Source organism: Garra rufa, chromosome 5 (genome assembly GCF_049309525.1).
Source record: "Garra rufa chromosome 5, GarRuf1.0, whole genome shotgun sequence".
In the NCBI taxonomy this organism is placed as follows: domain Eukaryota; kingdom Metazoa; phylum Chordata; class Actinopteri; order Cypriniformes; family Cyprinidae; genus Garra; species Garra rufa.
Window position 1 is genome coordinate 6,053,449 of NC_133365.1, and position 25,119 is coordinate 6,078,567.

General features: G+C 35.0%; 1 protein-coding gene across 2 annotated transcripts; it reads left to right on the forward strand.

Moving 5' to 3' along the window:
• The first annotated feature begins 128 nt into the window (after positions 1-128).
• ganaba (glucosidase II alpha subunit a) lies at positions 129-25,072 on the forward strand. 2 transcript variants are annotated; one of them, XM_073839404.1, is made up of 24 exons: positions 129-225; positions 3,329-3,437; positions 4,841-4,968; positions 5,927-6,106; positions 8,410-8,475; positions 10,070-10,127; positions 11,101-11,182; positions 11,760-11,856; positions 12,878-13,058; positions 13,214-13,313; positions 14,186-14,421; positions 16,955-17,081; positions 17,168-17,247; positions 17,362-17,502; positions 18,694-18,790; positions 18,875-18,976; positions 19,078-19,321; positions 19,442-19,506; positions 19,581-19,657; positions 19,753-19,827; positions 22,293-22,406; positions 22,495-22,604; positions 22,721-22,821; positions 23,773-25,072. In XM_073839404.1, exons 3-24 carry the CDS (start codon positions 4,880-4,882, stop codon positions 23,880-23,882), a joined length of 2,532 nt encoding a protein of 843 aa, XP_073695505.1. In that variant the 5' UTR covers positions 129-225; positions 3,329-3,437; positions 4,841-4,879; the 3' UTR covers positions 23,883-25,072. The 2 variants fall into 2 exon arrangements, with proteins under 2 accessions (XP_073695505.1, XP_073695506.1); XM_073839405.1 differs by lacking the exon at positions 8,410-8,475.
• The last annotated feature ends 47 nt before the right edge of the window (positions 25,073-25,119 follow it).

A 25,119-nucleotide genomic window follows, 5' to 3' on the forward strand; every position in this document is an offset into this window, starting at 1 on the left:
CATGGTACAGTAATGGTTATACCATGATAGTAAATGGTTACCATAATCACGCACACTCGTGTTTCTTATCAGTATTTCACAGTTTGAGTAATAGTGGCTAAACAGGTTTCTGTTTTGTGTCTATTTGTGTTTCAGTTTGGTTCCGCTGGTTCTGCTGTTGTGTTTGAGCGCTCAGGCTGTGGACCGCAGCAACTTTAAAACATGCGACCAGAGCGCCTTCTGCAAGTGAGTATGATGACACTACTAAATATAAGTTCAATAAATCTGAAAAAGAAGGTGTCTGAAAATGTATGTACTGCGCTGTCATGTGATAGGTGTTACTTTTCTAACCGCTTCTCACGGTGGTTTGTGGTTGTAAGGGAAATAAAATTGCTTCGCTACCGATTCTCGGAATTAATTGTGTTATTTTTAGTTAACAAATTTCTTAAATATTAAGACACAAACAGAAAAACAGAGGATGTAAGTTGTTGAGCCAGTAAGCGCCCCCTGTTGGAAGCCTATTTCATGAAACTTGGCAACATTTGCTGTTCAATTCTGCACTGAACTTTCCCTTACATAAATTAATGGTTAAAGGAGTAGTTCGCTTTCAGAACAAAAAAATGACAGATAATGTACTCACCCTTTTGTCATCCAAGATTTTCATGTCTTTCTTTCTTCACTTGTAAAGAAATGGTGTTTTTTGAGGAAAACATTTCAGGATTTCTCTCCAAATAATGGACTTCTATGGTGCCCCCGAGTTTGAACTTCCAAAATGCAGTTTAAATGCAGCTTCAAAGGGCTCTAAATGATCCCAGTCAAGGAAGAAGGGTCTTATAGTGAAACGACCGGTTATTTTCTAAAAACATTTACAAATTATATACTTTTTAATCTCAAACGGTTGTCTTGCCGAGCTAGACAAGATGAGCATTTGAGATTAAAAAGTAAATAATTTGTAAATAATTAAATAACTTTTTTTTTTTAGAAAATAACCCATTGTTTTGCTAGATAAGACCTTTCTTTCCTCGACTGTGATCGTTTAGAGCCCTTTGAAGCTGCATTTTGCAAGTTCAAACTCGGGGGCACCATAGAAGTCCATTATATGGAGAGAAATCCTGAAATGTTTTACCTTAAAAAACAATTTCCTTACAACTGAAGAAAGAAAGACATAAGCATCTTGGATGACAAGGGGGTGAGTACATTATCTGTGAATTTTGGTTCTGAAAGTGAGCTACTTCTTTAACTTCTGGTTATCATTGTTTAACTTCAAAAACCTTGGTTAACTCCCGTAAGGGAATTTAATGAATTCACAGCAAAATTCAGACACTGTTACTGGCATATGAATGAATATTTGTATTGAACACATATACCAATTTCTTTAGTTTATTCTTAAAATGTAAAAATACAGGTGCATCTCAGTAATGTAGAAATCATGGAAAAGTTAATTTATTTCAGTAATTCAACTCAAATTGTGAAACTCGTGTATTAAATAAATTCAGTTCACACAGACTGAAGTAGTTTAAGTCTTTAGTTCTTTTAATTGTGATGGTTTGGCTCACATTTAACAAAATAAATCAACTTTTCCATCAAATTCTAATTTACTGAGATGCATCTGTAATATGAAAATTGTGAACCAACCAGTTTACGTTTAAAAGGTTAGCTCATTATTTACTTACCCTTCAGGCATCCTAGATGTATACGACTTCCTATTTTCAGACGAATCCAATCTCAGTTATGTTAAAAATTGTTCTGGCTCCTCCAAGCGTTATAATGGCAATAGGTGGGTGTTTCTTTTCAACAGTCTAAAACGAGTCCAATAAAGTGCATCCATCCATAATAAAAAGTGTCTCACACGCCTCTGGGAGGTGAATAAAGTTCTTTGTAAAAAAAAAAAAAAAAAAGGGTTGTTAATGAATTCACAGCACAATTCAGACACTGTTACTGGCATATGAATGAATATTTGTATTGAACACATATACCAATTTCTTTAGTTTATTCTTAAAATGTAAAAATACAGGTGCATCTCAATAGTTTAGAAATCATGGAAAAGTTAATTTATTTCAGTAATTCAAGTTCACACAGACTGAAGTAGTTTAAGTCTTTAGTTCTTTTAATTGCGATGGTTTGGCTCACATTTAACAAAATAAATCAACTTTTCCATCAAATTCTAATTTATTGAGATGCACCTGTAATATGAAAATTGTGAACCAACCAGTTTACATTTAGAGGGTTAGTTCACCCAAAAGTGAAGATTAGCCCATTATTTACCTCCAGGCATCAGGTGTATATGACTTCCTTCGTTCATACAAATCATTTTGGAGTTATATTAAAAATTGTTCTGGCTCCTCCAAGCGTTATAATGGCAATAGGTGGGTGTTTCTTTTCAACAGTCCAAAACAAGTCCAATAAAGTGCATCCATCCATAATAAAAAAGTGTCTCAAATGGCTCTAGGAGGTGAATAAAGGTCTTTGTAAAACAACAACAACAAAAAAATCCATATTTAAAACGTAATCACTTTAATCTAGCTTGCGCAAACTTCGTACATATTGTGTACATATGTGACCCTGGCCCACAAAACCAGTCATAAGTGTTAATTTGTCAAAATTGAGATTCTTATGTCATCTGAAAGCTGAGTAAATAAGCTTGTTAAAATAGGACAATGTTTGTCTGAGATAAAACTATTTGAATACCTGGAATCTGAGGGTGCAAAAAAATCTAAATATTGAGAAAATCGCCTTAAAAGTTGTCCAAATGAAGTTCTTACCAATGCATATTACTAATCAAAAATCAAGTTTTTACATATTTACGGTAGAAAATTTACAAAATATCTTCATGGAACATGATCTTTACTTAATATGCTAATGATTTTTGGCATAAAAGAAAAATCGATCATTTTGACCCATACAATGTATTTTTTGGCTATTGCTACAAATATACCTGTGCTACTTAAGACTGGTTTTGTGGTCCAGGGTCACATATTGAAGTGACGGATGCGCAGTGGAGAGACCAAAACAAAAAAATGGTCGCGAAACAATTTTTTAATATAACTCTGATTGCATTCGTCTGAAAGAAAGAAGTCATATACAGCTAGGAAGCCTAGAGGGTGAGTAAATAATGGGTTAATTTTCATTTTTGGGTGAACTAACCCTTTAAGTGTTTGATTAGTATTACAAGTGAGCTTGTAGTGTATATAGGCCTATACTTTTTATTTTACAGAGTAATCGACTAGTAGTTTTTATACGGAAAGTATAATAGCATGTGACTACTTGTTAACATTAGGAGCTAACTTGCGAACTGTCATGTGTCTGATGTTTTGTCATATGTAAATGATTTCTGTGTTTCTGTTCGTAGGCGTCAGAGAGAGCTGAAGCCGGGTCAGTCTTCGTACAGAGCTCTGCTGGACACACTGGAGCTGAGCGACTCCAGACTCACCCTGCAGCTCATCAATGACAGCAACAAGGTTACAAAATATACAAAAACAGACAACTTTATTACAGTTGTTTCAAAGCAAATGTGATTCATCTTAAAGCTGGCTGTTCTTTGTTAAGATCACAATGCCATCAAAATTGTCAATTCTCATTTTTAATCAAATATTGCATCGTTTCTTATAATTTATCTATGCACATTATTTTTTTTTAAATAATGCGTCCTCAACTTTAGTCAAAAACCTTTTATTCCTGAAAGTATGCATATATAAAATCAAATAAATATATTGTAAAACTTTCAAAGTTCTTAAAACTAGACTTCACAGAGTCTATAATACTGTCGATATAAATACATATGTGACCCTGGACCACAAAACCAGTCATAAGGTTAAATTTTACAAAACTGAGATATGTACACCATATGAAAGCTCAATAAATAAGCTTTCTATTGATGTATGGTTTGTTAGGATAGGACAATATTTGGCCGAGATACATCTATTTGAAAATCTGGAATCTAAGGGCGCAAAAAAAATCCAAATACTGAGAAAATCACCTTTAAAATTGTCTAAATTAAGTTCTTAACAATGCATATTACTAATCAAAAATTACATTTTGATAGGTTTACAGTAGGAATTTTACAAAAAATCTTAATGTAACATGATCTTTACTTAATTTCTAATGATTTTTGACATAAAAGAAAAATCAATAATTTTGACCCATACTATGCATTTTTGGCTATTGCTACAAATATACCCCAGCGACTTAAGACTGGTTTTGTGGTCCAGGGTCACATATTTCAGTCAACAAAACCATTAAATAGTTTTTTATTAGTAAATTAGCACTTATGAATGTGAAATTTGGTCAATAGAATAAGTAAGTTAATTAAGTAAAAGTACTGCTCCTCTTTGTCAGGATTGTCAATAAAGCCATTTTCCAATACTTTCGCTTATACGTTTTTAGACCTTACACCATAGTGTTACTGTGTATGTACAGTGCCAAAATAAGTGCAAGGCAGTTCAGCAATTTACATTTATTCCTTTTTTACATTTTTGTAAATAATGATTTGCTGGATAAAATCTGTGAATGAGCTTATAAGAAACGTCTTCAATCTTATTTCTAAGATGATACTTCTGTAGTAACACAACCATATTTTTCTTCAGCCAATCAATTTTCCATTCAATAAAGAGACGCAATGAGACAAAACTTAAGGTACAGTCTCTTTGGAAAAGAGTACGAATAGCTCTATTATTATTCTCGAGGTTTGAAGAAACCAACATAGGATTTAGGAGAATTGGAGAATTTTCTCCCACCCCTAACAGAATTCCCGTTTGAAGAATGTCAGAAATGAATTTAATGGCAAAAGTGTTTCCAAAGCCAAGACTGCTCTAAAAGTGGCTGTTCAGTGTAAGAGAACTAAGACTCTTGTGTTTGTTCATAGGTTCGCTTGTTGCTTGAGCTGTACAGACTGCAGGGCAACATGACACGGGTCAAGATTAATGAACTCAAACCACTTAAGCCTCGTTACGAGGTTCCGGATGTGCTCATCTCTGATCCCATTACTGAAACGTAAGTCGAGTCTACTCGCACCATCACAACTGCTTTTACCGTATACAGATGAGACAACTAGACATTTGTAACAGTCAGGTCCTTTGTCATTTGAGAAGAAAATGTCATTTTTAAGACACTGCAGGTGAATAGGGTAAAAATAATTAAATCATAGTTATCACCTCACTTACCCAGTTGATTGATTACATTGATAATTGCAAACATTTTTTTGTATTACAAGTTTTCTAAAATTTCAGGTTTAAATATGCAAGCAAGGCATTATGTAATAAAATATGCGCTCGTTTGAATACATTTCTAGTACAAAAATCTGAACTCCGGATGAAGTCAGTTTCAAAATTCTTGTTTAATTTTTTTGACAGATTAGAGTCAAATGTCTTTACAGAGGGAATTTTGGATTCTCATAATTCAGAAAATACTTAGAACAGACAGAAAACAATATTTTTACAGTTTTGAGGGGGAATAAAATGTATAAAATCAAGAAATTTATATGTGAACATATCACTCTGTAAAAACCTTCAAGATATAAACAGGAATAAAAAATTGCACAATAGTCTGATGTATGTAAGTGCTACTGAAGTGGAGATTTATGGCTCAGTGTAGGAGAAAAAAACTCATTTTGAGAAAACGTATAAAAATATGTATCGTAATTAAAATCTGGTCACAAAAATAAACAAAGTGCTATAAAAGAAACACTTAACAGGGTCTTTTGGGGTGTTTTCTTTCCACTAGTCTGTAAAAACGATTTATGAATAAACAAAAAGCCCTAAATATCAAACTTGACAGGTGCATGAAAAAACTGTGTTTTTTGCCTGCAGTGTCTCCCCTTAAAAGAAAATAAACCTATGTGTGAATGTTTTGATGGCCAGTTTGACATCTGAAGCTTGATACGCGCTACAAGACATTTAAAATCTAAACTGAACTTTAACACATTAACAGAATATCTTGTGTCTGTGTTCAGTCTCTCAGTGGTGGCTCAGGATGAGAACAGTCTGGTGTTGTCTCTGGGTGGCAGAGATCAGCGGCTCATCGTAAGTGCTCAGCCATTTCGGCTGGACATCGTTGAGGGTCGTCAAGTGCTCATGTCACTCAACTCCCGCGGCCTGTTGGCCTTCGAGCACCTACGAGCACGCAAGGACACGTGAGTCCAACAACACAAGTGGACAGAAAGGCCATCACATTCAGGAAGTTTAAAACCGATACTACCCACATTAATACTGAAATAATATTCAGTAAATACTACTTCATACTAAAAAGTTGGCACTGCTTTCCTGGGCTGTATTTCTGATTAACTGTATAATTTTTCGCTATCTTTCTGCCTTTTGCATTGATTAGATCTTACTTTTCTAGACACAGTTAGATCTTCTTCTCATAGACACAGTCTTCACACCAAGAACAATAACAAAACCTTAACGCCAACTAATATTCTAATGTAAAGTAATGTTGTGTTTATTAAAAGCACATGTAGTCTGCAGCGAAATGTTTTAGGCATAATGCACAGATCCAATCTTTACATTGTAGTTATATTTGTGGGCAGCTTGGAATTCCAATGGGAAGACGATTTACGTGTTTAGACCTAAATCAGACGTCCAGATGTGGGATATGTATCTGATTTAAAGGCACATTTGGATGTGGCTCAGAAAGGATGCAAAAAATTTGAACTTTTGCATTTTTTTTTTTGTATTTACACGTGTGCAACAATATTTAATTTGTATCACATGTGAGTAAAGAAAAAAAGCTTATAGATATTATTTGCACAAAGAAAATCAGGTGTGTTTTAAAAACTATCAATGCTTTTTACATTGTGACATTAGTTTCAGGACAATAAGGATTTGAAAAAAAAACTGTCAACAAATGAGAATGAGCTTAATTAGTCATGCATTAATGGAATACCTGATGTAAAAACATTATTTTATGAAGTGCATGCCTAGGGTTTTTGCTTCAATTTGCAGTCTGGACAAGTCAACGCTATTTGCTGAAATATTTAAAGATACTAATCTGTCCAGTTAGAGGATATCTATTATTTTGAGCTGATTTTAGAACACATTGGTCTCATTTATCATGCGTTTCCTAGCCAAAAGCATTGTGAAGGGAACAACTTTAAAGTCTGGAAATGTGTGATCCTCATTTGTGACCCTGGACCACAAAACCAGTCTTAAGTCGCTGGGGTATATTTGTAGCAATAGCCAAAAATACATTGTATGGGTCAAAATTATTGATTTTTCTTTTATGTCAAAAATCATTAGGAAATTAAGTAAAGATCATGTTCCATGAAGATTTTTTGTAAAATTCCTACTGTAAACCTATCAAAATGTAATTTTTGATTAGTAATATGCATTGCTAAGAACTTAATTTGGAGAAGTTTAAAGGTGATTTTCTCAGTATTTTGATTTTTTGCACCCTTAGATTCCAGATTTTCAAATAGATGTATCTCGACCAAATATTGTCCTATCCTAACAAACCATACATCAATAGAAAGCTTATTTATTGAGCTTTCATATGATGTATATATCTCAGTTTTGTAAAATTTAACCTTATGACTGGTTTTGTGGTCCAGGGTCACATTTGTTTAGTATATTATTAAAGGGGCTTGTTGCTTCTGGCATGCAATCCAAATTATTTTAGTTTTTTTTTTTTTCTGCATTCATGATTAAATTTTAAGAATTAATCACACGCTTTCTTCTTGTATTCTTCCTATTGCTTCCTTTTTCATTTCTGTCTTTCCCGGTCTGCACTAACTCTCAGTTAAAGCAGGACTTCTTTCATCTAAGCCCAGTAGAGCACAACAATGATCATCCAGGTTTTTAGTGACTTTCATCGTCTTAATGGGAATTACCAAAAAGTCTTCAATAAAGATTGAAAAATCAAGGTCTGATAGGAATCGCAGTATCACAACCATTAGTAAAACAGAAATGAAAATGCTGTTTGAAATTCTTAAATGGAAGCCACCACTGATTATAACAATAAAAATGTATTTAGAGTTGTGTTCCAAACGACAGCTATTTATAAACACTCTAGTTCTCAACGTTGATTTTAAACAGGAACTAAATTGATTTGCTAGATCTACAGAAGCATGTATTTATATGCATACAACCTTGGATCCATGGTAGGTTTCAACAAATGTTTTACATGTAATTTCCATTGTAATGTCCATTCGGCCACCATTTGGGTTGGTTTGGTGTTTTGTGCGCTAGAAAGCACAATAGGATTAATATCCATGATGTTATATTATTTTATGATTATTTTCACAGCGTAATTGTCATAAGCTTAAAATGTCACTTTATTTTTAATCAGATTTTTGTCTTTCAGATAAAGACAGATCAGTTAATTGTGTCAGACGTCTCATTCATAAATACTGTAAATGTTTTTACTGAAATTCTCATCACATTCTATTTTCCTTCCCCTCTTTTTCTCAACTTTCCTCTCTTCTGTCCCGCTCAGCAGTATCTCTCATAAAATAAGTAGCACAGTTGGTAGCATGTGGGACTCGCTCAAGAGCATGTTCTCTAGGTAAAATCCATTTGTCAAGTTCTTGACTGTAAAAAAAAAATCTTAGATTTACATCATACTTTCTTTTCCTTAATTAAAGGAATAGTCCCCCCTGAAATGAACATTTCCTGGTTATTTACTCACCTCTAGGGCATCTAAGAAGTATAGGTCTTACTTTATTCAGGTTTTTAGAAGAAAACATTTCAGGATTTTTATTTTCAGGGGTGAAAATGACTAATTGGTTTGCTTGAGAAGATTATTTGTCAGCTAAGGCTGCCTAAATTCGGCAAAAATGGTTTACTGTGAGCTGTTCACTTGCATTAGATGGAGAAAAATCCTGAAATGTTTTCCTCCAAAATCTTTGTTGTTTTCCTTAATTCCTCTTCGGCTCAATAAAGAAAGACCTATACATTTAGGATGTCCTAGGGGTGATTTTATAACCAGGAAATGTTCATTTTTGGGTGAACCATTCCTTTAAACTCAATGTTTAATTAACATTTGTTTCTTGTTTGTTTTAATCAATAGTAGTGTAAATATCTGCAGTACCCCAAATTATGCATGCACCCTTTATCTAGTAGTTTACAATTTGCTTTTGATTTAGTATTAAATTGTATGTGTGTTCTAGAATGAAATATTAATTGTAGTGCCTAAAATCTTTAGTGTAACAGTGTTTCCATTTGATTTTAATAATACACCCATTGGTTTTGTAGTATTTTCATCTATAGTCATAAACTGCTGTGTTCAAAATGTATCTTTTGTCACGCCTGCCAGTTATTGGTGGATCACAAACATTTGCCATAATCATTTGCTGACCATGAAACTGCATTTGGTTAAACAAAACAATTAGTTAACATTTCCCAAAAATCTTAAAAATGAAAAAGCATCTGCTGCTATACAACGAACACGTTGCTAGTTACAAATATCACAGTTTTAGTATTTTACTTGTAGTTTTCTATCAGTGCTTTTAGTTCTGTTACATTTTTGAGAGCACTCAATTAACAAAATGTTACAATTATGTTTACATGCACTATAGAACAACAGTGGTCCAAAATGTTTATTTTAAACTAAATTTACAAAAAGTGAATTTGTGCATCTCAAAATCATTCATCCTCCTCGTATAAATGGATGAAAATAAAGTTTTGCTATGAAATGACTAATGAGTGATCTATTTTCTATATTTTTTTTTTTTTTAATTAAGATGCATACTGTTACCCAATACATAGTATTTAATTGGTCCGTTTGGCCAACCTTCTCGACAAAGTTGCTCAGTTTAATACAACCTTTGTTAAACAATTACATTCATCCAAAATATTATTTGAAAAGCAGTTTTTGGCAAGATGATACATGCTCTGTTTAACACACGTTTAATAGCAATGGCCAGTCAATGCAGACTTGTCATTTTTGTAAAACAAAAATCACCCAATATTTGTTTTGTTGTAGAATCGCTATGTATTTGTGCTTAATTGCAGAATGATATCAGGTACAAGTATTGTATTGGTCTGATTATCAATGAGTCATTGTTACATCTCTAATTCACCCTCCTTAACAAGGTTTAAACATGTTTTTTTTTGTACTAGTATGTATTGTATTTAGAGAAACTTTGTCTATTTTGCAGTAAAAGTGAATCGGAGCAGGCGACAGAACAGGAGAATGAGGAGCAGCAAACAGAAGAGGTGTGTGTATGTGTGTCAACAGCTAGACTTCTCTTACACTGTTGTTATTTGTTTAACATGCAGATTTATCAGATATCAGACCTAGATAGTGTAACATTTGTCAATTTTGAGCTTTAAGCTCTGCATTAAGGAGACTATTAGTGTTAACTAGGGCTGCTCGATTATGGCAAAAATCATAATCACGATTATTTTGGTCAATATTGTCTTCACGATTATTTAACACGATTATGTCTGGGTCCAAAACTATATTAGTAATTGATTTAAAGATAGCAATACAAATTAAAAAAATAAAAATACTGAATACTTTGATGCAAGTCTAAAGTAGTCTAACAATACTACAGAAGTTGAATGTAATTATTTGAACGTAAAATAAAACAGCATCTTCACTGTAATAATTAAACATGCTTTGTTTCTTATTAAAACTACGAGAGTCCGTTATTCAAAAGCTGTGAGTGAGTTTTCTCTTTGTACTTTTATGTTTTATTAATATTAAGCACATAGACGGCAGAAATAATATTTGTCGCCGCTTTAAGAGGCACACGGATCCAATATACTGTTACACACGTATTTTCATTCTCAACTGTTTATGATCACTTAAGACGTAACTGACAAGGGTTAACATAAATCATGACCAAGCGCCTCATTTTGAAATATTTTTGCGTGTATTTGACCATTTTTAGTTTAAAAATACAACATCCGAGAAACATTAATAAATCAAGCACGTCAGGTTACATGATTTTGCTGATTTGCATGTGAAATTAGGCTTTTATTGAGGAGCGAAAATGCACCACTTGAAAGGGATGGGGCGCAATAATTGTTTCATCTCGCTTACTGTATTTTCATGACTGTTTGAAGCCATAATCGAAATCGAAACTGAGTTTTAAGTAATTGCACAGCCCTAGTGTTAACGTTTAAATGTGTTTTTCTTTGTTCGAGAAACTTAATCTCTTTCGTTCTTTCTGTCTTTCTTTAGGATAGACAGATAAAAGAGGAAGAGGATAAACCGGGCATGTGGGAGGAAACATTTAAATCTCACACTGATACAAAGCCCAATGGTATATTGAAATCTCTTTAAATCTTTTTCATTTTTTTCTATAATGTATTCAGTGGAATATGTGTGAGATAATTACAGTAGATAAGTACAAACGAGATTTGTGACCCTGGACCACAAAACCAGTCTTAAGTCGCTGGGGTATATTTGTAGCAATAGCCAAAAATACATTGCATGGGTCAAAATTTTAGATTTTTCTTTTATGCCAAAAAACATTAAAAAATTAAGTAAAGTTCATGTTCCATGAAGATTTTTTGTAAAATTCCTTCTGTAAACATATCAAAATGTAATTTTTGATTTGTAATATGCATTGTTAAGAACCTAATTTGGACAACTTTAAAGGTGATTTTCTCAGTATTTAGATTTTTTTGCATCCTCAGATTTCTGATTTCAAATAGATGTATCTCAGCCAAATATTGCCCTATCCTAACAAACCATACATCAATAGAAAGCTTATTTATTGAGCTTTCATATGGTGTATAAATCTCAGTTTTGTCAAATTTAACCTTATGACTGGTTTTGTGGTCCAGGGTCACATTTATTGTTTATTTAATCTCTTTTCTGTCTTCATTTCAACTCAGGTCCATCGTCTATTAGTTTAGATTTTTCTCTACCCGGTGTGGAACACGTCTATGGCATTCCTGAACACGCAGACACACTCAAACTGAAAAACACTGAGTGAGTTCTTACACTTGCATCAGACTGATATGGGACGCATGAGCAACTTAATGAAATAGTTCCCCTCCAAAAAATAAAAATTTGCTAATAATTTGGTCACTGTCAGGCCATCCAAGATGATTTAGCTTCTTCAGATTTGGAGAAATGTAGCATCACATGACTTGCTCACTAGTAGATCCTCTGTAGTGAATGGGTGCCGTCAGATTGAGAGTCGAAACGTTTGATAAAAACATCACAATAATCCACAAGTAATCCACACCACTCCAGTCCATCAGTTAACATCTGGAGAAGCCAAAAGCTGCTTGTTTGTAAGAAACAAATCCATCATTATGCCATTTTACCTTCAAATCGTCACTTTTGGCCAAAGTACGGGTCCGTAGTTCATAAAAACGCTTCCACCAGTGAAAAAGTCCATCTGCTGTTGTCCTCTCACATCAAAATACCCCAAAATATTTGTTTAGAGCTGTTTTTGCTTGTAAACTGATCTTGATCTGTGCATATTTCTCTCCTGATTCAGACAATATGACTTTTTCACTGCAGAAAGCGTTATTATGAATAGAGAACTTATATTTTAGCTGGAAGCAATGGTTTAAAGTTAAATTTTTAATGATGGATTTGTTTCTTACAAACACACACACATCTTCACAAAACGTTAACTAATGGACTGGACTGGAGTGGATTATTGTGATGTTTTTTTTTATCAGCTGTTTGGACTCTCATTCTGACGGCACCCATTCACTGCAGAGGATACTTTAGTGAGCAAGTTATTGAATGATAGATTTCTCCAAATCTGATGAAGAAACAAACTCATCTACATCTTAGAGGTAGATTTCAGCAAGTTTTCATTTTTGAGTGAACATGTTTTCCACCAGCCAATTCTAAACTGAGTATATAGTTAAATGAAGAACAATTTTTATGAAACACTGTGACGTTATTAGTTTTTCATCACTCTCATGCTGGCACAAAGTCACATATACAGTAGGGTTCCACTAAACCATTGTTGTGTTGTTGTTTTTTTTAGTGGATCAGACCCGTATCGACTGTACAACTTGGATGTTTTCCAGTATGAGCTGCACAACCCAATGGCCCTTTATGGGGCAGTTCCCGTCCTCATATCTCACAGCACTGAGCGCACCATGGGCATCTTCTGGCTCAACGCAGCAGAGACATGGGTGGACATCAGCTCAGATACTGCAGGACAGGTGAGAGTGAGAAACCTCTTTATTTGCTTTTGCTAAGATGTCAAATGAGTTTGGTTGACAAGGTTCAAATTATAGAAGCACAATTGCAGTATTGTCCACCATTAACAATAGTTTGATTAAGTGTATCAGTTTTGTATCAATGTTTTTTTCCTCAGACGGATGTGCGCTGGATATCTGAGAGTGGTATTATTGATGTCTTTATCATGCTGGGGCCAAAACCTGCAGATGTCTTCACTCAGTATGCCTCACTTACAGGTACACAAATACACACTTCCCTGCATACAGAGTTAATGTTAACCTTGGAAAACACACTTGGAAACGTTCCAGGATTTTTCTCCATATAGTGGACCTCAATAGTGTTCAGTGGATTAAGGGTTAAAAATGCAGTTTCAGTGCCGCTTCAAAGGGGAATAAGGGTCTTATCTAGCGAAATAATGTCATTTAAAAAAAAAGTACAATTTATGTACTTTTGTAACCACAAATTGAAGTCTTGTCTAGCTTTGTTTTCAGAAAAAAACAAGTCAAAATTAAGTGAGTTTTTGCTTAGAATATGCAAAATAATCTGCAAATGGGGTAAGCAAATTTTTTTTAAATTTTGAACAGAAAACAAGATTTTTCTTACCCCATTGGCAGATTATTTAGCTTGTTTCAAGCAAAAACACACTTTATTTTGACTTTTTTCTGAAAACAAGTAAATAATTTTTACTTGTCTAGAAAATCCTTCTTGATTTAAGCATTTTTAGATATTTTGTCTGGAAACAAGACAAAAAATCTAAGTAAGAAAAAAAACAGTTTTTGCTTAGAACAAGAAAAATTATCTGCCATTGGGGTAAGCAAAAAAATCTTATTTCAAACAGAAAGCAAGATTAATTTTCTTACCCCATTGGCAGATTATTTAGCTTGTTTCAAGTAAAAATGGACTTAATTTTGAGTAGTTTTTTTTCTGAAAAGAAGACAATCATTGATATTAGTCTCGAAAATCCTTCTTGATTTAAGAATTTTTTGATATTTTGGCTGGAAACACAAAATCTAAGAAAAGCGTTTTTTGCAGTGTTTATTCTTTGAATATGAATTAGTTTGGAAGTGTTAAATTTATTCTCCTCCTAAACATAACACTCTCTCTGTAGGCACTCAGTCGTTTCCTCCTCTCTCGTCACTGGCATATCATCAATGCCGCTGGAACTACAACGATCAGGAGGATGTAAAGACTGTCGATGAGGGCTTTGATGAGCATGACATCCCGTATGACTTCATTTGGCTGGACATTGAACATGCAGACGGAAAGCGCTACTTCACCTGGGATCCCAGCAAGTTCCCTCAACCTAAAGAAATGCTGCAGGGCCTGATGGACAAGAGACGCAAGGTGAGTGTTTGTGGGACTGAAATCGTATATCTAATCAACAATTACCAAATAAAATCAAGTTCCACCCTTATTGGATAACTGGCTTCACAGTATGTCTCAATATGGTTGTAAAGTCTGTTGCAACTTTTGTTTTATTCCAAATTTTAGCTATTATACTCAGGGCTGTACGCTTACTTTTCTTGTTAGGAGCACAGTCAAAATTTCAGGAGCACACAATAATTTTACACAATAATCAAAAAATCTGATAAAAAATTAGCCTTCCTATTACGAGTTGATATTTGACTCCTTAAAGTCATTTACAGGGTAGTTTTGTTTTTGTAATGGCATTTTCTATCTTTCTTACTAAAAGTCATCTTTTTTGTCAATTTTTTTTTTTTTTAAGTATATTTTTTAAGCTTTTTAAAATTTCTAATTAAAACAACGGAATAAGAATAAGTTACCAATCAAATGAAATCAGTACTAAGAAAATTAATTTGTACTACAGAGGTAGCACAGAAGAACTCAAAAGTGTCTTGTAGGTGTATTTTCATGTTTAACCCTCTAGAGCGCTTCGGTCTCTTTAGACCGAAAATTTTTCTGTTTTGAATTTTTAAAAATCACAGCTTATTCGGAATGATATGAAACTCTGTGACTTTTATGCCATTTGAAATGTCAACACCAAAAAAAAAACTGAGGGCATGATTCAAGCAGGCTAAGTGGTCGTAAAAAAAAGTCACACTTGTGCTCTTTGGTCTAAAATGACCAACCATAGGAAATGAATGGGAAATCGACAAAAATACAAATATTCAGAGAATTTTTGTGTGTACAATCTACAAATCCTCCACAATGCTGAAAAAAAGTATGCAGCAGTGAAGGGGTGACACTCTAAAACACACCCATTCACACACACACACACACACACACACACACACACACACACACACACACACACACACACACACACATTATATACACACCTCTCTTCGGTCACTTTTGACCAAAACATTTTCGGTTTTGAATTTTTCAAAAAATCACAGCTTCATCAGAACGGTACCAAATTCAGTGACTTTTATGGCATTTGGAATGTGAACACACATAAAAAAAATGAGGGCACGATTCCCAAAAAAAAAAAAAAAAAAAATTAATTATTCTCAATTGCAAAAAAATGGACATTTAATTACAGCATAAATATTAATTATTACCACAAAACCCTCTCAAAATGCAAAATAAAAAATATTATTAAACAAAAATGAATTCGAATGGTTTTACTGAAAAAAATGACGAGATGCGTTACAGGTGTCCGGTCACTTCTGACCGCGAAGAGCACAAGTGTGACTCCGAAACGAAGAGCACCAGAGGCTCAGAGGTGGCATGAGTGCAATCAAATTCATGTTGAGATTAATGTTTTAAATAAAACATTTTGAATACAGAAATATTAAATGGTTTAAATAACTGAAAAGATACATTAAAATTGAAACTAAATCTGCCAGTAGGTGGCGCCAATACACTAATTTAATTACTTAATCATATCATTCATTTGATTCATTAGGACAGATTCATTCACTAGATCTGTTTAAAAACGCACGTTTATTCATGAACAAAAGGCCGCTGTGTTTGAATAGAGATGCGCAGCGGCTCAGTTGTGACTTGTTCCAGTCTATTTTTGACGACGAAATAGAGCAAAATCAGACAATAGTGTTATAGTCAGGCAATCTAAGTCACTTAATAATAACCGCTTGTTTATTTAACTGTTATTGTAATAAATCGATGTCTCATTTACAAACTCATATTATTCTCATTACTCAACTCTTATTAAAAGCTGTCACTCATCATAGTTTGAGATCTCACAAAGTTCCATTATAATCAATGAAGCTCTCTACACTGCACAATGAATCTCATATTTACGCTCTCTCTACTCTTTGTTTATGAAACGATTTGTGAGATATGTCCGTGATACATTACTCAACATTGCAAAAACACATAGAAACCTTTGAAGTTCCTCTGAGCGCAAAAACAAATGTGACCCTGGACCACAAAACCAGTCTTAAGTCGCTGGGGTATATTTGTAGCAATAGCCAAAAATACATTGTATGGGTCAAAATTATTGATTTTTCTTTTATGCCAAAAATCATTAGGAAATTTAGTAAAGATCATGTTCCATGAAGATTTTTTGTAAAATTCCTACTGTAAATATATCCAAATGTAATTTTTGGTTTGTGAAATGCATTGTTAAGAACCTAATTTGGACAACTTTAAAGGTGATTTTTCTCAGTATTTAAATTTTTTTGCACCCTCAGATTCCTGATTTTCAAATAGATGTATCTCGGTCAAATATTGTTCTATCCTAACAAACTATGCATCAATAGAAAGCTTATTTAGTGAGCTTTTATATGATGTATAAATCTCAGTTTTGTAAAATTTTACCTTATGACTGGTTTTGTGGTCCAGGGTCACAAATATGCTGATTGGGTCATAGACATCAACCAGTCCAAATCATTTCAACTACTGCTAAAGGTTTTAATAAAAATCATGTGACATGTTTTTGTCTCTTCAGCTAGTGGCCATTGTAGATCCTCATATCAGGGTGGACAGCGGCTACAAGATTCACAATGAGATTCTTTCCAAAAACTTCTATGTCAAAAATAAAGATGGAGGAGACTATGAAGGATGGTGTTGGCCAGGTGTGTATCTACTCATCCAGCTGTCTGTTAAAATCAGTGTGATGAATCTTTCAGAGTGCTGAAATGCATTGTTTTCTTTGCTGAAGGTAATTCGGGCTATCCTGACTTCACAAACCCCGAGATGAGAGCTTGGTGGGCCAGCAAGTTTGCCTTTGACCAATATGAGGTGAGGGCTTTCTCAGCTGTTAAACCTGGATTTTTATTAGACTGTCTTTCACAAATGTTGATATTGATAATTCTAGGATTGTATTTTTATTAAAAGCCGTTTGACTCTGTCCAGGGATCAATGGAGAATCAGTACATCTGGAATGACATGAACGAGCCGTCTGTGTTTAATGGGCCTGAGGTCACCATGCACAAAGACGCTCTTCATGGAGTCTGGGAGCACAGAGATGTTCACAATCTTTATGGCCTCTATGTGGTAAGAGACCCTTTTTTCATCATATGTTTGTTTGTTTTTTGATTCAGTTTTTCTACAGCCACTTAAGTATTCAATTAAAAAAAAAAACATTGAACCTCACACACATACAGTTAAAGTCAAAAGTTTACATACACCTTGCAGAATCTGACCAAAATAAGAGGAATCATACAAAATGCATCATGTTAATTTTTTTATGTAGTACTGACCTGAATAAGATACTTTCACATAAAAGACGTTTACATATAGTCCACATTAAAAAATAATAGTTGAATTCATAAAAATGACCCTGAATGATTCACAGCTGTGTGTTTTTGTTTAGTGATAGTTGTTCATGAGTCCCTTGTTTGTCCTGAACAGTTAAACTGCCTGCCGTTTTTCAGAAAAATCTTTTAGGTCAAACAAATTCTGTGGGTTTTCAGCATTTTTGTGTATTTGAACCCTTTCCAACAATCACTGCATGATTTGAGATCCATCTTTTCACACTGAGGACAACTGAGGGACTCATATGCAACTATTACAGAAGGTTCAAACACTCACTGATGCTCCAGAAGGAAAAAACATGCATTAAGAGCCTGGGGGTGAAAACTTTTGAACAGAATAAAGATGTGTAAATTTTTCTTAATTTTACCAAATATTATATATTTTTTTTATTTAGTACTGCCCTTCAGAAGCTATAGAAGATACTTACATGTTTCCCAGAAGACAAAATAAGTTAAATTTACCCTGATCTTCAAATTCAAAAAGTTTTCAACCCTGGCTCTTAATTCTTAATTCCGTGTTTCCTTCTGGAGTGATTGTTGGAAAGAGTATATAAACATAAATGCTAAAAAAAAAACCAAAAAACAGAAGAATTTCTGAAGAACAGCAGGCAGTTTAACTGTTCAGGACAAACAAGGGACTCATTAACAACTATCACTAAATAAACAAAGAACAAGTTCAGGTAACAAAGTATTAAGAACCAAGTGTATGTAAACTATTAGTTTCTCTTGTTGACTATATGTAAATGTCTTTTATGTGAAATAGCTTATTCAGGTCAGTACTAAATATAAAAATAACATGCATTTGGATGATCTGGATAAACATTTTGCAGATTATGCAAGGTGTATGCAAACATTTGACTTTAACTGTATATGTCTGTATGTATATATCTCTCTTTATTTTTCTTTCTTAACAATACTTTTGTGTCACCAGCAAAAGGCAACCGCTGACGGCCTGATTCAGCGTTCAGGAGGAGTAGAGAGACCTTTCGTTCTGACCCGAGCATTTTTTGCTGGATCCCAGCGCTACGGTAAGAGGCACATTTACTTCACACACAAGCCATGTGTTTGTACTGAAGTGTTTGGTGATAAATTCCTCTCTGTGGTGCTTTCAGGTGCTGTGTGGACAGGAGATAACGCTGCTGAATGGGGTCATCTGAAGATGTCCATCCCCATGTGCTTGAGTCTGGGTTTAGTTGGCATCTCTTTCTGCGGAGGTGAGTGGTTTTGCTAGTAATGAAAGCTGCTGAGTGTTTGTATACACATTAATGCAGATAAGATATTTTTGTCGCTTATACCGAGTCTTCTTCTTTCTCAGCTGATGTTGGCGGATTCTTTAAACATCCCAGCGCTGAACTTTTGGTGCGATGGTACCAGGCGGGAGCTTACCAGCCGTTTTTCCGTGCACATGCACACATAGACACGCCCCGCAGGGAACCCTGGCTGTTCGGACCCGAGAACACCGCCCTCATCCGGGAGGCGATACGCCAGCGATATGCTCTCCTGCCTTACTGGTACCAGCTTTTCTACAACGCACACCACACCGGACAGCCTGTTATGAGGTGAGTCAGCCAGAGACAATCAGAGTCAGGAATTATTGGAGGCTTGGGGCAAAAATGCCACCAGAATGAACAAATAAAAGTTTTTGGTTCATAGTATTGATTCTCTCAAATTTTTGATAGACCTTTATGGGTAGAGTATCCTGATGATGTTGCCACTTTCTCAATTGAAGATGAGTACTTGATTGGTAAGTTTTTAAACATTATAATTAGCCCAAATTAATGTTGTAGCAGAGTTACACAAGTTAATTTCTCTTCACAGGGAAGGATTTGCTGGTGCATCCCGTCACAGATGAGGGCGCTACTGGTGTTACTGCCTATCTGCCTGGGAAAGGCGAGGTAACAGATTTTTCAACAATGAATTGCTCACCCTGAGTGGATTTTTACCCTTCCTAAGTCCTTCTGAAGTCTCAAACTCTGGGTTGCTCTTGCAGGTCTGGTATGATGTCCACACTTTCCAGAAGCATGATGGAGATCAGAGCCTCTACATTCCTGTCACCATGAGCTCTGTGAGTCCGCACATTTCCATTTGTTTTTGAAGACTGCATAATCTAGGGGCCAAAATGGATTATTAGGAGCCAAGTACCAAAAGTGCAAAGGCACCTATTGTATCCGTTGGCGTTCTTATTCTTCTTCCATTTCCGTTTCTTCCACTCTGGAGTCTATGGCAGCCCATACAACCGCTTGTGGGAAAGTTGTGTAATTTGGCACACTGGTAGAGGACAATCTCAACATTAACCATAGCAAGTTTGGAGTCTCTAACTCAAACTCTCTAGCGCCACCACTTGTCCAAAATTTTACTAATGGTAATGCTAATATGTAGAGTCAAGTAGTTTAAATATGTCAAATATGTTTCAAGGGTTTTATTTGCCATTATTATTAGTTTGTAAAATGTACTTCCTAGACAGTTTGTCTGATTTGTCAAAATTGGCTCAGATCATCTTTTGAAAAAATTATGGAATTCAAGTTGATTAGTCAAACCATTCACAAACAACCTGCGAAAAAATGTATCAAAGAGCACATGAACATTAATGTGAGACTATATCTCCGCAATGTTTTTCCGTATTGAGACCAAACTTGGTGTGTGTTATAACAAGCATGACCTGAAGCTACCTGCATAGTTTCGGCACAGCGCCACCTAGTGATCAGGAGATATGAAAAATGGCTATTTTTGTTTATAACTTCTGAATGGTTTAGCAAAAAGTCACAAAACTTGTCTATTTAGATTTGGTGGAGCATACCCAGCCTTCCCATGTCAGCCATTTAGAATTTTGTCGTAAAATCCTATGTTTTACAAATGCATTGGCGTATCGTAATGAAACTCAGTCTTCGGGACCATGCTGTGTCAAAAAATGTAAGAAAAAAAAAATGCTAATAACATTTGATTAAATTGGTCTATTGTAATTAAAATGAACTCAATATATTCATTGGTTCATGCTGAGGACAGGAATACCAATTATGGCATAGTCAGTACCTACTTTTCAAACTCGTCCTAGACCGTTCATCCGATTTTCACCAAAATCAAATTAGATCATCTTCAGACTGTGCTGACAAAGTTATGGATTTTATGTCAATAGATGAAACCGTATATGTGTTATACAGTGCTGCAACAAATGTGAGGCATGACGCCAAAATGACTCTGAGGTTGTATTTCTGCGAAGCTTTGACACCAAACTACAGGGGTTGGACAATGAAACTGAAACACCTGGTTTTAGACCACAGTTAGTATGGTGTTGGGCCTCCTTTTTTTGGCCAATAGAGCATTTCGTCTTTGGAATTGTCATTTACAAGTCCTGCACAGTTGCCAAAGGCATTTTGAGCCATTCTCCTCTTGCAGATCAGGGGTCAGGTCACTACATGATACTGGTGTAGGAAAATGTCATCTGACTCGCTTCTCCAAAACACCCCAAAGTGGCACAATAATATTCAGATCTGGAGACTATGCAGGCCATGGGAGATGTCCAACTTCACTTTTGTTCATAAGACCACTCTGTGGGGTTGGACAATGAAACTGAAACACTGGCCAATATAATGTTGGAGGTTTCATGGCTATATTTTTGCAGCCTGGTGGCCAATCTTCACTGATTGCACATTCCACCAGTAAGAACAGGTGTGAACGTTGACTATGTGCACCCAATGGTTCAGACATTGTACTCTGAAGGTGGTACCATGTATCAGGATGATAATGCACCAGTACACACAGCAAGACAGGTGACAGAGTGGTCTGATGAACAAGAAAAGTGAAGTTGGACATCTCCCATGGCATGCATAGTCACCAGATCTGAATATTATTGTGCCACTTTGGGGTGTTTTGGAGGAGCGAGTCAGATAACATTTTCCTACACCAGAATCATATAGTGACCTGACCCCTGATCTGCAAGAGGAGAATGGCTCAAAATGCCTTTGGCAGCTGTGCAGGACTTGTATATGACAATTCCAAAGACGAAATGCTCTATTGGCCAAAAAAAGGAGGCCCAACACCATACTAACTGTGGTCTAAAACCAGGTGTTTCAGTTTCATTGTCCAACCCCTGTATATTTGTGCCATTGTCTCCTCACACTGACCACACCACATCAAACAACAGCAACATCTATTGGCTGACAGTAATGCATCTTTCAAGCATATTACTAGTGACTGTATTTGAATTTCTTTGCTGTTTTGCTTTAAAATCATAAATATCTCTTTAATTGCTCATTCATGCAGTTGGTCTGATGCTGCCATCTATGCTTTTTGTGCTTTGCCCCTTAATTGCTGCTTGCCGCTATATATTTTTTTGTTTTTCCATGTCGTTCTAATATGATGGTTTTCATATCTTCCAATGACAGACCAAGTGGATTTTTGCATTCAAAGTTTTCCTATACGCTTATTTTAGTGATCATTTTCTATCATTTCTACCCACAGCTATATTTTGCGTTTCAGTCTTTCTCAGACAGCTAAATCCTTATTTTCTGTCTATTGCATCTCATGTTCCAGATCCCAGTTTTCCAGCGAGGAGGGTCCATTATCTGCAGGAAAGACCGTGTTAGGAGATCTTCATCCTGTATGGAGAATGACCCATACACTCTCTATGTTGCTCTCAATTCTCAGGTAATTCATTGTATCCCACTTTTATTCATGTTTTACATTTGTACATGGAAATAGTTTCATCTGTAAGCGCTTTTGTCTTATGCCTCAGGGCTCTGCTGAAGGAGAGCTGTACATCGATGACTTCCATACCTTCAACTTTAAAGCGAAGCAGTTTGTCCACAGACATCTATCTTTCTCTGCCAACTCGCTGTCTTCCAGGTCGGTCTGCTCTCTTTTTCTTTACAGCTGTTCTCTGATGGTTAATCATTTAAATGACAAACTGCATTGCCATGCTTTTTCTTATCTGTTGGTCTCTCATCTCCCTGTTTTGTCAGAAATCTGGCCCCAGACTCCCAGTTTTCCACTGCCTCTTGGATAGAAAAGATTGTGATCATTGGAGGCAGTCAGCCATCATCTGTTACACTGAAAAATGCAGGTCAGTGTCACTGTTACTGCTATCATTGGCTTTTCTATGACAGATTGCTGGGGTTTTTCCCAAAGTTTCTGTGAATAAAAGTGTCTGCTAATGCCATCCAGTGCAATCATGCAGACTCTTACCAAACTTTTTACTAAGCAACTATTAAAACAAAAATAACAGCTTATTTAGAAAGGCAAAAAATGCTGTCCACATGTTTGTTTTAATGTCCAAAGCCATGCAATCAAAATATAAAATAGCACTATCTTCACCCAATGAATTTAACGGCATACATCATTGGGAAGAACTTTACTATAACAAACTTGAATGAAAGATGCAAGAACATATTAACCAGACTGTTTAAAGGCATAGTTGACTCAAATATCATAATTTACTCATTGTCAAGTTGCTCCAAAACCATACTAATTTCTTTCTTCTATTGAACACAAAAAATATAACATTAAAGAATGTTGGAAACAGTTGTTTGTTTCTCAACACATACAGGTTAATGACAGAGTAAACGATGAGAGAATATTCATTTTTGGGTAAACTATACTGCCCTCCAAAGGCAAAGCGCAGTAACTACACATTTGCTTAAAATTGAGTTAAAGCTTAAAATGGACTTTGTGACAACTGTTTTGTTTCCTGGTTCAATTGTGTCCCGTTTCAGAGAAAGGAGAGTTTCAACATGTTTGACAGTGTTGTCGTAGTTACTGCACTTTGCCTTTGGAGGGTAGTATAGCTTTATGCAGTTATCTATTGGCTTCTGAAAGCATTTAGAAACTAAATATTCATACAGTTGTATTGAAATGGACATATGCAGCTCGTGGTAATAAAAATATGTTAAACATTTTTGGGAACTGTGTTGGGTCACCATTGTTGTCCTAAGTAAATTTGGGTCCAGTTGAGAACCACTGATTTTACACAAGATATAGAGTTAAATTATGTTTTCTTTTTTTTTTTTTTCTTCAGATGGTACAGAGTCAGCTTTAGAGTTTGAGTTTGACCCTACACTTGCAGTTTTGACCCTCCGTAAGCCAGAGGTCAACGCAGCGGCAGACTGGACTGTAGTCTTGCGGTAACACAAGGATGACACACAAACAACAAAGAAAACAGCAGCACTTAATCTCACACGACCACACACTAACGTTTCCAAATGAGCGACCAAACAGAGAATGGGAACATGCACTGAAAACTTGAGAAATCAAATGTTTTTAAGTTGATATTTGTGTGTTAAGATAAATATGAATGCAAACTCATTTTGGGAGACCTTCAGTGAATTACAGGACCACGATATTAAGTGTTTGATGACATACTGATTGAAACTCTGGCGTTTGTCATTTGAATTAGTAGTTTAATAATTGGTTGAAATTTAAGACAAAGACAAAACATATAGGATGTTAACTTATAGATTGTGTAAATTAGATTTATAGTTTTTTTTTTTTTTTTTTTTTTTCTCAGGTCATGAAATGTTTTGGCATTAGGTAATAAATTTTAACATCCAGAAATGCAAAACTGATTGCACGGAGATACTGTATTGTCTTTCTATTTTCTTTCCATTTTTCATTGGGAAAGTTTGAAATGGGTTCATATGGGAAAGTAATAGTGTGGTAATTATGAATTGTTAATTTTTTTTTATTTTATTTTTTTTTAGATGAAACCTGTCTTGTTAGTATTTCACTACAAAATCTAAAAAAAGTTATGTTTTATTACATATTTATAACTATGCATTAGCACCGCTGTTTTAATGGCAGCTTACAACCAAATTACATTTTTTTCTGAGATTTCTGTGAGGCCCTGTTACCTCTATAAGGAACCATTTACAAAAACTAAATGACCAATGAAAAATGAATCACCAACTTTAAGTTGGTAATATTACATAATGTATTAACAGATGTGTTATCATATATGCCTTTGTTTACTAGAGAACAGAAGCCATCAATGAAGTATTTAGTAGTAGCATTTTGAAAATAATGAAGTAGAAACAGGCCTCTGTAAGTGATTTTGAGGCTTTCTTGCTAAAAAAAAAAACCTAGGAAAAGCAAACAATGGTTTAAATAAAGAGTGACCTTGAGACTTTGATTAAATTCCCTGAAACTGAGCAGGCTTGTGGGTTGATTTTGAATCAGTTGATTCGGACCGGTATGAATTAATAAAAACTAAAAAAAAAATGAAGGACACATAAATAGGATTGCCAAGTCGAAAAGCGTTGTTGTAATAAACTTCTCTGGCTTAGGAATAAAAGATTGGGTGAAATAAATGGCTAAACTGATATTTGGTGAGTGTTTTATTTTTATTCATGACATTCTTCTTGTATGT